This window comes from Centropristis striata, chromosome 22, assembly GCF_030273125.1.
Source record: "Centropristis striata isolate RG_2023a ecotype Rhode Island chromosome 22, C.striata_1.0, whole genome shotgun sequence".
Taxonomy (NCBI): domain Eukaryota; kingdom Metazoa; phylum Chordata; class Actinopteri; order Perciformes; family Serranidae; genus Centropristis; species Centropristis striata.
The window spans coordinates 10,636,373-10,650,092 of NC_081538.1; the positions used below are offsets into that span (position 1 = coordinate 10,636,373).

General features: G+C 39.1%; 1 protein-coding gene across 2 annotated transcripts in view; it reads right to left on the reverse strand.

The window, feature by feature from the left end:
* Positions 1 to 13,720, reverse strand: part of ahcyl2b (adenosylhomocysteinase like 2b) — a 54,413-nt gene that overhangs the window by 21,423 nt on the left and 19,270 nt on the right. The window contains exon 2 of one of the 2 annotated variants that reach the window (XM_059325659.1): positions 2,120 to 2,228. In XM_059325659.1, the coding sequence (XP_059181642.1) occupies positions 2,120 to 2,228 (109 nt within the window). Of the gene's footprint in view, positions 1 to 2,119; positions 2,232 to 13,720 lie in introns of both variants that reach the window. The other variant, XM_059325658.1, reaches the window with a different exon arrangement.

Here is a 13,720-nt window from a genome sequence, read left to right on the forward strand (position 1 = left end):
TTCTTTCCTTTAAACCAATCACAATCATCTTGGGTGGTGCCAAGCCCAGGATACAGATCTAGATACCGGAGATAGTGGAAGGAGAGAGTTCTGTCTAAAATAGGCGGCCAATGGCTTCTTCAAGCTGTCTACATCTGGTGAATAACACTACATCTAATTCTCAAACAGGGGGAAAAGATTTTAAGAATATTTTTCTGTCTCATTGACAGGCTTGCTAGAAACATTTAGGTCTTGCTGTTTTTTAACATTTAAACCTGAAAAAGTAACATGTTATACCTTTAATATAAACAGGTCTAATCAACCAGTGAGCATTTGGTCAGCAGTTTAGTTTTAAATATTACAGGCAGAAACAGCACAAACAGTAACAGCTGCAGGGACTTGAAAGGTGGTGCAGGTGACAGGCTCTTACTGTGGTTTATGACGAGTACACCTCCAACACATCAAGGTAAACAACTTTACCTTGCTGTGCTGTGCAGTGGAAAAACACTCGAGCTGTGCCAACATGGATCAACTGCTCATGTCCATTCATGGCATGGCTCAGCAAACCTCACTTACTATGGAAAACCCCTATATGTGAGCAGTTAAGGGTGAAGTGTTTTGATGTTAAGAACACATTTAGTTCCTGGAAGAACGAAACAAGGTTATTTTTCGCAGCTCATCCTGATTAGTACTTGGCTACCAAATGTGGCGGGCTGCAGATGTGCCCTGGGTAGTCACAGGACTAAATCTTTTCTTACTAAGAGTACTGAATTAATACCCACTTGAATATTTTAGCACCCCTGATCTTATGGGCCCATTACAGCCACTCACTAATACTGACTGAGAGTCCATTTGTCCATCTGCCATCCATCTGTCTGTTCAACATATCCTGTCACTAGAAGTGACGCTGTCCGAGCAGTACGGATTAATTCATCGCGTTAATGGTGTCATTGGGAGAACTATTGCCTGTGACTGACCCTGAAACACGGCAGGATGTCTAAAAGCAGAGTTTTTCAGAAATGTTTATGAATTGCTTAAGCTGCTTCAAGTTTTAAGGCTCTTTGAGTGGTGATGACAAGAGGAGAGGGACAAAAGGTTAAGAGAGAGCAGGAGAAGAGAACAGGATTATTCATATCAGACTGTGCTCTCTCATCTTGATGATAAAGCCAAATTTTTTCCCTGATTTTTCCTTATTTTAGAGAGGCACAAATATTTTTTTCGCAAAGTGAGAGCAAATGTTCAGTCAAAGTCAAATATGACATGTCACAAGTAGTTTTATTGAAACCGTTTATTTCAGTGAATATAAATACTGTATAACAGGAGCACCTTTTTTTTTTTTTTTTTTTTTAAATCAAAGCTCCATGAAGTGCACATTTAAATAATAAAAAAAAAACTTAAATAAAAATAGCCTATGAAATTAAATAGGCCAATCTTTTTCTGAAATCAATATATTTATATGAGAAAAGAATAACGAACATTACACAAGAACTAAATATGACAAACCCTAGTAAGGGCAGCATTTATATGTAAAGCAGCTTGCCTGGAGCAAGGATCACAGCACAAATTTGAACTATATCGATATATGCGATATGGTCTAATTCCATATCACATTAAAAAAATATAGTGATATATTGCCCAGCCCTAGTACTTTGCCAATTTGAGTAATGCAGTACACTTATTGTATGCCATACACAGCCTCTGACGTCAAGACTCGAGGAAGTCACTGCGCAAGTTTTTGTATGGATTAAACAAACAGTTATTCATTTCTCTCACACTGCATTAGTCATGAATGGGGCTGGGGATGTAGTTTAGTTTAAACCACGCCCAACACTTCCCACCCCTCTCCCCCTCACTGACCAGCAGACCACCAGCAGTTAATCCTCTAATGCAGAGCCCACATTTTCACATGAACCACAGTGTCAGAGTGCGAGATGTGAGAGCTGGCAAGGACAGAGGTGAGCTGGGCAGAAAGTACAATCAAGCAAAGGAAACAGATAAAGCCAGCCAACTATTCTTCCAGGTGAAACACTTTCTATATCTAAGGTATCATAAAAAACCTAATGGAAACAGGTCATATTTGCTGTCTGATAAGTGGGTTATTGAGATTGAGCAACAGGAAGAGAATGTGTTGCGTGTCTACCTGAACTGTAGCTGTCTGTGGAGGACTGGGAGATGGAGCGGGACAAGGAGCGGCGGCCGATCTTAGAGGGACGCTTGTTGAATTCCTGTTTCTGGTCCGCAAACTGGATCTGCTGGTGGACAGAGAGCAGAAAGGGGATCAGAAATCAATACAGGACAAGTGAATTAAAGTAGAGCACATTCACAGTTGTATGTTGCATTAGTCTCTGTATTACCTACAGTAGATGGTGGACAGCACATCCCCCATTATGGAGAAAACTAAGCAATGCACTGCTGTGGAGGGGGTAAGCAGCAAAATGTATTTTAGCCATTAGGAAAAAGAAAAAAAAAGTAAAAATCAACATCAGTTGAGACTTTATTTACAGCCCTTTTCAACAGGGAACTGACACAATTATATTTATATGTGCTCTCTTTAAAGCAACCAGATTCCCTTCACAAAAACAGTAATTTAACCTTGCTGAACATTGGAGTTGCTGGTCTATCGTTACCTCGATCAGCTACTTTATTTGTGTTGTAATATATTCTAAATATAGTATAGCCTTAAACTAATATGGATTTCAGGGGGCTAAAATATGTTTTGCTGCTGCCCCATCCACAACAATACATTATTTATCTTCAATATCAGACTGCTTCTTCAAACTGGGGCTGTAGGCTACCATCTACAGTAGGTAATACACTGTCTATGGTTAAGTATCTCATACAACCCCAATTGAAAAAAATCTGAACTCTCCTTTAATTATGGGTTGTGAGGACACTTGAAATCCAATAGCCAACCATTAGGAGGAAGGTAGGACTGCATCTATAATGACCATTTCTTTTTATGTCAGGTCATGCTGGGTTAATGCAAGGACAGTAGTACAACTTTGAAATGTTTTGAGAGATATAAACTAAAAAAAAAGGCTGATAAAAAGAAGAGGCAGAACCAGAAGAGCCCAGCTTTGAGTTCAGTTTGACTTTAAAAGATAATGGAGACAAAGGGGCTATTATCAACCAGCGACAAGGCCACACAGCTGACACGAGGTACAACAGTTCACCCTAGGTCTGTGAAGTGAGTGGGAGGTGTTTGGCTATTAACTGTAGTCAGGCCACAAGCTGACCATGATTCTATCGCTTTGTTAATCTTTCCGCTATTACACAGTCAATAGCTTGGCACATCATAATTTGTGTACTGATAAAATTTAGAGTATGAATAGCTGACTTATTCCTACCATAAAACCATTAAACAAGAACAAAACATGCCAGTGGGTGTTTGTGTAGTGAAGCAAGAAAATAACATGAAGTTATGAGACTTCTTCCATCTCTGACAAGGAAAAGTTGCTGAATGACGCCCACAAACCAGTGCAAATCATTTTGTAAAGATATGTATTGGGAAATGAGACGTTCTGCCAATGCTTCAGTCCTGTGACGGAGGTGGGGACAAGCTTTTCAAAGACTTGATAAAAGGAGCAGAATGAGTGCCATTCCTAATTTCACTTCCATTCTTTATCATTCTCCTTGTCGAAAACGATTGTCCTTGAGCACAAAACAAGCAAATATTTTCAGAGAAATGACGAAATTTCTGACATTCAGACACATCCTCTGTGTATGTGTGTGTGTGTGTGTGTGTGTGTACGTCAGATACCAGGAAACTGTGTGGGTGGCTGTCTTCATTCACTCATTCACAGCGGTGGACGAAGTATGTATAATACAGAAAATGTACTCAATGCAGAAAATGTCCCTTTGACTGTTACGTCACATACTATCACTATGTAAAAGCAGGGTTTTACTGTTAATAAGTGTTGTAGTTAAACGAACAATTATTTTTTTATTATGGATTAAGCAGTCAATAATGTTTTCCCATCAATTAATAATTTGCTTTGTAAAATGGTGAGAAAATGCCTTCACAATACTGGTTTTGTCCAACCAATAATATAAAATTCACATTCAACAAAATGAAAAGCAGCAAATCTTCACATATTCGCATGACAAATTAATTATCAAAATAGTTACCAGAACACAACTGTCATAGGACAGAGCTGCTGTCCAACAAGTCCTTATAACTGAAGGTTTTTTCATCAACAGTATAAACTTTTCTTATTTCTGTATCTTGCTTTTTCTCTCAGTTCAGTCATCTAGTGTCCATAGTAGTGCCCCATCACTACAATGCAGCCTAAAGCATCAACACATTTCAAACAGGTGTCGAGAGGTCCATAATCAAACATTACAGCTCTCAAAGATCAAGACAATCAGCCATAACACAGAGATGAAAATCCAACGCACACGAATGTACTATCGGCTAACTTCCACCTCCAATATCAGCCAACTGTTGGTTATTGACTTTTCCAGCTTCATCTGGAACCCGATATCCTAAACCTCCAGCAACTGATGTCAGGGCGTCACCTTTCTTACAACCCTGCTGTCTTTTTTTCCTTACCTTCTTCACACAGGGCTCACTGCTTTCCCCATCTTTTTTCTTCTTCAGCATTGCCACATATATGTGGGAGTGTGCGATGAAGTTGCAAGTATGATGCTTGAATGATTCAAGGGCTTGTGCATTGAGGGGGACCTCGTCATTCAAGGTCTGATCACTTCATCTGCCACCTCTTCCCCCTCTGCCTCTTTTTAGCCTCTGTTTTCCTGCAACCCTGCCAAAACTGGTCCAACCATGCGCCGGCAAACACAATGCAATGAATTGTTTCCCCTTCCTTTCATTTTTCCCTCCCTCTCTCCTACCTCTGTGTTCTTGTTTAATTGTGGATTGTTCAAGAGATTGGGGCCTCTGAAAACCAAAGCCAAACTCTGCCTCTGCTGACCCAAGATGGTTAAGATGTCTAATACAAGAACTGAGTACTGAAAGTCTGATGAAAGATGTTTAAGAATTTCGGGCCAGGATACAAGGTCATTTCTGTGAGACCCAAATTCTGTTCATCCCCAGATAATTTATTCTAGGTCAGGTGCGTCAAACTGATCCATGAAAGGCCCGGTGTGGCTGCAGGTTTTCGTTCTAACCAAGCAGAACATCTGACCCAACTCATTGAATCACCTGAACTGTCTTCTCTCAATTGTTGTTTTATGAGTGTTCTTGCTTGGTTGGGACAAAAACCAGTAGCCACATGGTTCTTTGGTGGATCAGTTTGAAACCCCTGTTCAAGGTGATGGATCAGGGTTTAATGGTAGGAGACAAACACATTAGAAGTTTGGTCCAAAGTGATATGATGATTGTAGTATCAGATCAATCTGATATTCAGTTTTAGTATTGGGCCAATATTAGCCAAAATCACTGGATTGGGATATCCAACAAAGAAAAAAATCTGATCTGATCCATAACTATTACATAGATTGGTAACTAAACTTTGGGCGACCTACTGTAGAGAGAGGTATTGTTGTGGGTAATGTATTTCTTCCTTTAGGGGAGTATTTAACCTGTTATGTGCTAAATTCTTTGGGGAGTCTCATGTCTTGAGTTTACATTCGTAATCTATGCATGAACAAAAATATGTCCTTGTTTTGTCCTTTTATTGTTGTGTGATGGCATTTGTAGAGTGTCTTGTCTCTGTTGTTTCGTCTTTATGTTGACAACCAAGGCCAACTGTGCATGTGCTGGTGGTGAGTTGTGTTATTCAGGGTGTGGGTTTTATGTGTTTTGATGCATTTTATTTTCTAATCTGTTCAAGAAGTAATTACACAAATTTAAGTAAAGATTGAGCAAGAAGCCACAATATACAACAGGGACCAGCATAAAAACAGACAACACTAACTGTAGCAACACCAGTCGCAGCTCTGTGAGATTTTACTTTTACTATCTACACGTTCCTTGGAAAGGAAAGTTCCATATTACACTTGTGAAAATATACATATGATAGACTTGACTCATGATATTATCCTTCTCAAAAACACTATCTAAACACTGAAACTAAACTAATAATTAAATTAGATTAACGAAATGCTAATATATGTCTGCGTTTACAGTATTGTGGTATATTGCAATATATTGACCCCTTTTATCCCAATACGTTTTGTATTCCCAGATTCAGGAGTGCAGCTGAAGGTCCTAATAACCCTGACCCCCATAACAGGCTATAATAGGGCTATTGGTCTCTTCAGGTTTATCGGATGGAGGTTAGATGAGGGGCTTTAGGAGCTCAGAGTTGTACTGAAGGATTGAGGGTCATTTTGGGAGCTCAGGAGGAGGGCATACAGGAGCTTATGACACGTTTTTGGGACAAGATTATCACAGGTTAGCTCAGGCCTCAGAACAGGGGGTACTGCCAGAGAACATGACACAGTGGTTTGCATATAGCTCTCATTCTTTGGGCCTTTCTCAAAGGACTGCTACAAACATAGCATTCACTCTATTCTGCAGAAGCTCCTAAGCATGCAAAAAAAAGCTTCAATGGGCAATATAAGTAAGAGCAAATCATAGTGCAGATTTCTGTTATTGTTATGCAATCTTGTGAAAAAAAAATCTATTTTAACTTGCTGCAATGAGACTTATTTCAAGGCAGTTTATGAGCCGATGTTCTTATCCACAGCAGCTTACAATAACCAGCCAGCCAAATGCTGGTCAGCTGTTTCTGCAGCACTACCCTCCTCTGAGTCTTTCTGTATCTTTGAATGAAGTGTGTCTTATTATAAGCTATCACATGTAGATATAAAAATTTAAAAAACATTATGGGGTAATCAAATCTGGATGACCCGAGCTGACATTTCAAACATGACTTCATAGTTACCCGACATGTCCGAGCCTAACAGAAAGGTTCATTATGTCTTATGTAAGGAAGCCACTGAGGACAACTAATGGAGAGAGCAACACTCAGCTCCTGTACTCGTACACTGAGTAGGTCTACATGACTCAGTAAAACGTAAAAAGCTTATTTTCCAAAACACTGGATGCTATTTTGGAAAAGTCATTATGTGGAGTTCATTCAATCAGTCTAAAATCTAGAGTGCAGCTGGGAGCAGAAATGTCATCATGACAGCCAAAAACCTCACCATCACTGGGTTTGATTTTCTATCATCTCTAATTTTACAAAATAGAATATAAAATAGGCTGCATGACTAATCAAACTTTATTTTCTGTTATGATTTTTGGCTTCCAACTATCATGAAAACAAGATACCGATAAAGCTTTTGCCCATTTCACTGAGTTACTGACTGGCATATGTTGAATTTAGTTTGCCAAAATGTTAAATATGTTTTTTATCAGCAGGTTGTGGCAGTCTAATTTTTACAAAGCAGTTGTTCTTGGTTTTTTTTTTATCCAATTAATTTGTATATTATATATTTAAATGTAAATATTATTTTATATATTTTCTTTTATTACCATTTTTCCGATTAAATATATTTTATATTCAAGAAAATCCAGTTATTTATGTATTTAAAATAAAAATAAAAAAATCGAATAAAATATATGTTTTCAAAGTAAATCAGTAATTATAAAGTAATCATGATCCCAAAATAATATTGATAATGATTTTGCCATCCTCGAGAAGCACTGATTGTTTTCAGGTAGTTTGCACATGTAGTTAATTTGACTCTTGTTTGCAAACACTGACACAATTATTTTTCTCTGTAAATGTCATAGAAGTGGAAAAGGGGCACAATAGAGACTGACAAGCTTCCACCTTCTCTCAGCCTCTCTGAACTGGCAGTTCACTTCTTACATAATGAATGGTGACTGATTGGGAACCTAATGACATGTGAATAATGAATGTTAACTCAATACTGGGACACATGGGAGCTCGCCCAAGACTGCCACCTTCCACTCACCAGTATGTGTTACACAATTAAATTGGACTGCAGAGAACCAAGAGGTAGAGTTGTTAAAACTTGGTTTTTATGCTGGTGAAACACACAGTAGTAGTGACCAGGACCAATTCACCACAAGGCAGAGGGGATGTGGGATACTGGGACTGAAGCCAGGTTTAGGCAATCCCACTGAGGTGGACTGTGATGGTTGGCAAGGATAACTTGAACAGCGTGTTCACACTTGTTTTTGACGCTGGTAGTCCTGTAAAAATGCATGTGTACAACGCAGATAATAGTTCCCTAATGTTGCTAAGCAACTATTACAAGCCTGTTTTAAGCATGGTGCTCTTTTGCCACAAACGAGCACTCCAAGTCCTAAAAAAGGGAATAAGGAAACGACCCAGTCTTGCCTTGTTTCCTGTGTTTTCATTGGAAATAACACAGACACAGCAACTAACTATCCACACCATGAAATAAGCATAAGAAAATTCATGTCTCGATTATCCTGGATAGAGCCTGACCAATATGGGATTTTTGAGGCAGATGTCGATACCAATTTTAGAGGTGGAAAATTCATTGATAACCAAAATGTATATGTATATTATACACAGATACCGACAGGCCTTTCATGGCCAATATCTTTTTCAGATGACAGGTAAGATGATGACTTCACTGACAAGACTGACACCATCATCATATCGGTCAGTTAAAAATAAGGTTTCTTCTCTTTTCAATAAAGGATAACGATGCTGCCAAGCTAGAAGAGAAATGTAAAAAAAGAATACGAATGCTGGGGTTGGGTGGAGGCCTATGGTTTACTTATAATTCATATCCTTTAAACTCCAAATAGAAGCCCTAAAGCAGTAAATGCATATGTGGCCTCAAAGATCACACACAGGCTTTGTTTTCCATCTGCTCATCTAACTCATGATACTATACAGTGGTATCCTAAATACCACCATAAAATGCTAGATAATCTAGATAACATCCTCTGCCATAACCAGCATGAACTGCCCCCCCCCCCCCCTCGCTGTAAGGACATGGTTTGTTCCAACTCTGTGGTAAGCAGTTTTGTTTCAGGAAAGGGCAGGGGATCTCTCGCTGAACACAGTCAACAACACCACTGGATGTGCGGCACAGAACAGGGTGAACGTCTGGGCCGGCCTGGTGAAACAACAGAAACCCCTCTGGGCGAGAGACAAGGAAAACAAACAGGCACAGATGTACTGTAGCAGGAAATGTGATGAGATATGATACTGTACGGTTTCACCACAGCCACTTAGTGCAGAGGGAGCTTATCCTGCTGAACTGGCAACTTCCTCGAAATAAAATCCATCAAAAAATTTTGCAGATGACGGACATTTTTAAGTGTTTACTAGTGCATCTTGACAACAATTTTGATTTCCCCTATAAAGACACTTTATATTATTCCCACTGTGTTTTACTTTCGTCAGTAACGAGCTGTTTATTCACCAGCCTCCACTTATGGGTGCCCGCAGAGTAAAATTTCACTGAAGCACGTCATAATAACCCTTTAGAAAAGGTTTTTATAAGCAAGGAACAACAAACTGCAGCGGAACAAACAGGAAGTTTTGAGAGATCTACTCCCTTTAACAAATTTGGCTATCCTTTGCTAATATAAAACAAAAACTGAAAACATTCCAGCCATATTGCATACTCCCATAACTATAACAGCCTGCCATGATTACATACGGCACCGCCATGAATACCCAGCATTACCTTTAAGTGCTTAGATTCTCTGCTCCTCTCCATCGTCTTGAGAGCCATCAGGTTACACACTCTGCTCATTTCCTTTTCTGCCAAATTCAATCACAACCTCCGATTCAAAGATTCACAGACGCTTCAGTGAAAAACATGTGGCACAAGGAAAAAGTTCTCCCTGCTTGTACAAATTGTACCCTCGCTAAGAGGTGGACAGAAAAAAATATTAACTACTGACACCGTAGCTAAAACAATGCAAGGTGGGTGGATTTGGTTACAGGTAGGGTTGTGTTTGTGTATGAAACATGAATCTTGTATGGTAAGGAGGTGGCATGCAGCCTTTTGTAAGAAGATTACTTCAGATCTACCTGAAAAACTACATGTTGGCGGTTTTAAATGTGCCAAGGTGAGAAATAAACAACTACTGCAGGCAAACTTTAACTTAAAAGCTCAGATTTTTCACTCCAATGAAACAATGCACATATTAAACTCCCTCTGCATTTCCAGCTGCACTCAATAAGCCTTTGGCAATACTCCAAGAGGCCAAAAAATAATGTTAACTAAAATGTTTCCAAGAAAAAAAATTTAATCCAGAGTAGGGGTGGGCGATATGGCCCTAAAAGATTATCACGATATTTCAGAGTATTATCGCGATAACGATATTCTTGACGATGTCAAAAATACTGAAAAATATATAGAAAATTATTTTGTAGTCCATATAAATAAATAAAAATTGTACAACAAAATAAAAATCAATCATAAATCTAAATGTAGTGTAAATTGCAAATCTCAACAGTTGCCAAATACAAAAAAATTACTTACTTGAGTATTAGCGAATAATAATAAAAAAATAACCTTCTAGGGGGTCTGGGGGCCCCCTGGGAGAAAATTTTGTACATTTTATAGTACAATGTGATCAATCTCGTCCACTTTGAGAGCTAAATGTGAGCAAACACCTCACAAACACATCATTGCCTATTTTAATTAATTATTGTAAAGGAGAATAAAGGTTCTTCTATGTTTTATTTAAGGCATCTTATTTTGACAGTCTTGTAATTTCTGTGGTGGATTCTGTGCTCTTATTTTGAAAGCTGCATTTGTGAAGCGACAGGAACTAATAGTAGCTTTTTGTGATTAAAACAACTTTAATTGTTAGCTAATGTTAGCTCGCGGCTAACGAACGGCACAATGCAACAGTGTTTGGACCGTTTGGACCTCTGACAGGACATGTTGACAGTATTTAGATCGGCTCACGCACACGCAGACGCACAGAGAGAGAGAGAGAGGGGACGGGACTGATACATTACAGACAGGTAGGTGCTTGTTTTGAAGTGCAGTGGGAGGGCAGCTCGGTATATTCAGTGCGTGTGTGTGAATGCGTGCGCATGTCTTGGAGGAGGACAGAGAGGTGGGTCGGGGTTTAGACTGACTGACGGGTGACAGACACTGCTGAGCAGAGACACAACGCAAAATAACTTTGTTATGAATAGTGTAGATATAGTTTCAGTAGCTTGAAATGTGACGTTAGAGCAGCACAAGAGACTCTGGCGGGCCGCCAAGGTCTAGGTAATTAATAGGAAATCCTTACGCCACTTTGTCAAGAAGTTTTTACCCATAAAAAAAATATACCGGTATTATCGTGAACGATACGATATGGCACACCCCTAATCCAGAGGCTGTCTAAAACTTTGCAAGATTACTTTGAGGTTTGTCCAAACATCAGCGGTGAATGACGTCTTGAAATAGTCAAACAGTATCTCTGATATCACGACTTTAAGGACCACGACTGCAACAGAGCTCCAGTTTGACGTCATCTGTGATGTCACTGATTGATGAGCTGGTCCAGCCGAAGCACATTTGTAAGTAAATGTGCACCGGCTTGACATCACACACATTTCTTTGGCTTGCTTTTTAACCAGGGAGTGTTGAAAGAGCATGCTTACTCCTTCCAGGAAAAACTGCCACATGCCCATTCAATGTAAATGTTTTTAATTTCAGAAATCTACCTGCCTGAAGTCAATTTTACTTGCCCCAATACAAATTGGTTTACTTATTAGCGGTAATCCCTGCTAGTCAAATGTCTTAGTGTTACACAGGCTTTGTCCTGGTTTGGAAATTTGTTGGGACACTACGCTGCATGTGTGCCGTGTGTACTCAGCTGTACCTATAGGGATAAAAGCTGCTATGCGATGCTAAAGACATAAACCCATGTCTACGCAGCTGGATTGTCTGCAGGGTGTCCACACATTCCCCATGAGAAACTTCCCTCCTTCAAGTTTCTGCAGAGGTCCTGGACATTTTGGTTTCTCAAAATAAAAGTACCTGACTCTACAAATATAAGAAACATATTCCTTACTGCTGCATATGAGCTTTTCCTGTGCCTACATTCTTTTTTTTTTTTTTCAAAGTCGATCCATACCAGAAGAGATTCATCTTCTGTATGTTTCCACACCTGTGTCAGAAGGAACCCGATCCTAATCAAATACAATGGGGTCATGGGATGAAGACCCCTGCAGCAACTAAACACTGGGCCTCTTGAGCAGTCCGCTGGGTTGGAGGTCCTCGCTCGGGCCCTGCACATGGAAACATGTCCGTACCGACATTTGGTTGCAAATTTTTCTTGGTTCTTGTTGACTTAAGTCTTTAAACCAAACTTAAATGAATGCATTAAACTTCACGACCGTTGTCTGTTGATGCAATTCTGATTTCTGTGTTGCTCAGTAGCCCATGGGTGTCACAGAGTACAAATTCAAAAAGGAAACAGAGACCTAAATGGTCCTCAAAACAAGAATGGTGACCCTATAAAAGTGCACATACATTGGATGACCTAATCAGCCTTTTAAAATTAACTTTCACTATCAATCTGCATGAATATCCTACAGGTCTTGAGCCTCAGAGTGGACAGTAGTGGCTCATTGACAGATTGCCTTATTTACCAAGCAAATAAACCTTAAAAAAGGTATACACTATACCCTCTGCCTGTTTTGTCTCTTTTTCCCCCCATTTTGTGGTGTTTGGAACATTCCTGGGCCACGAAAATAGCAGACACAGCACTAGAGGTGGGCAATATGGACCAAAAGTCATATCCAGATATATTTAGGCTGTTTATCGATATACGATATATATCACGATATATTTATCGCAAAGTGAGAGCAAATGTTCAGTCAAAGCCAAATATGACATGTCACAAGTAGTTTTATTGAAATGTTTTATTTAAGTGAACTTAAAATACTGTATAACAGGAGTACTTTTTTTTTTTTTTTTTTTTTTTAAATCAAAGCTCCAGTAAGTGCACATTTAAATAAATAAAACTATAATTTAAAAAATAGCCTGTGAAATAACATAGCCAATCTTTTTCCAAAATAAATATATTTATATGAGAAAAGAATAATGAACATGACAAAAGAACTAAATATGACAAACCCTAGAAAGGGCAGCATTTATATATAAAGAGAGAAAAAATATTTTTGAACTATATCAATAAGGTCTAATTCCACATCACATTTAAAAATATATCGATGTATCGGCCAGACATACACAGCACCAAAAAAAAAAAAACCCACCAGTTTGCCTTCATTTTCGTTGAGCCGAGGCACAGTTTGAATCTTGTTTACAGTAACAGTAAGCAACAAATCCTGCATAGTGTGCCTTTAAGTTGGGAACAAGAAGCTGTGCTCTTGGGGTTAGAGAATCACAGGAGGTTGCTGTTGACAAGCACTTGTGAAGCGGTAATGTAGTAGAAAGAAAATTGAAATTCAATGATAATCATTAAGGCAAAATGGCTTGCTCCCTTTGGCTCCATTTGCTGCTATACACACAGACTAAAATAATTTGCACACTGCCTTGAATTGTTCAACTTCCCACAATCCAGCATCACCTTGACCTGGTCAACAATGTCATGTACTCGTTTATGTTTTCCTGCATGTTTCCTCTGGGTAACATGTTTCTGATTCATTTCTTTGTTTACATCGCTCTGTGCTCATTTCCATTCATTTCATCCATGCTTTAGGCTGAGGTTTCATGCTTGCATGACCATACAAAGCAGGGGCAGAAAAGACAGTGATTTCTCTCGTCTCACAGGAGACTCATCTGTCAGCTTTTCCATCTGGTGCCAGATGTCATTGTATAAACAGGCCTCAAATTAAACTGATAC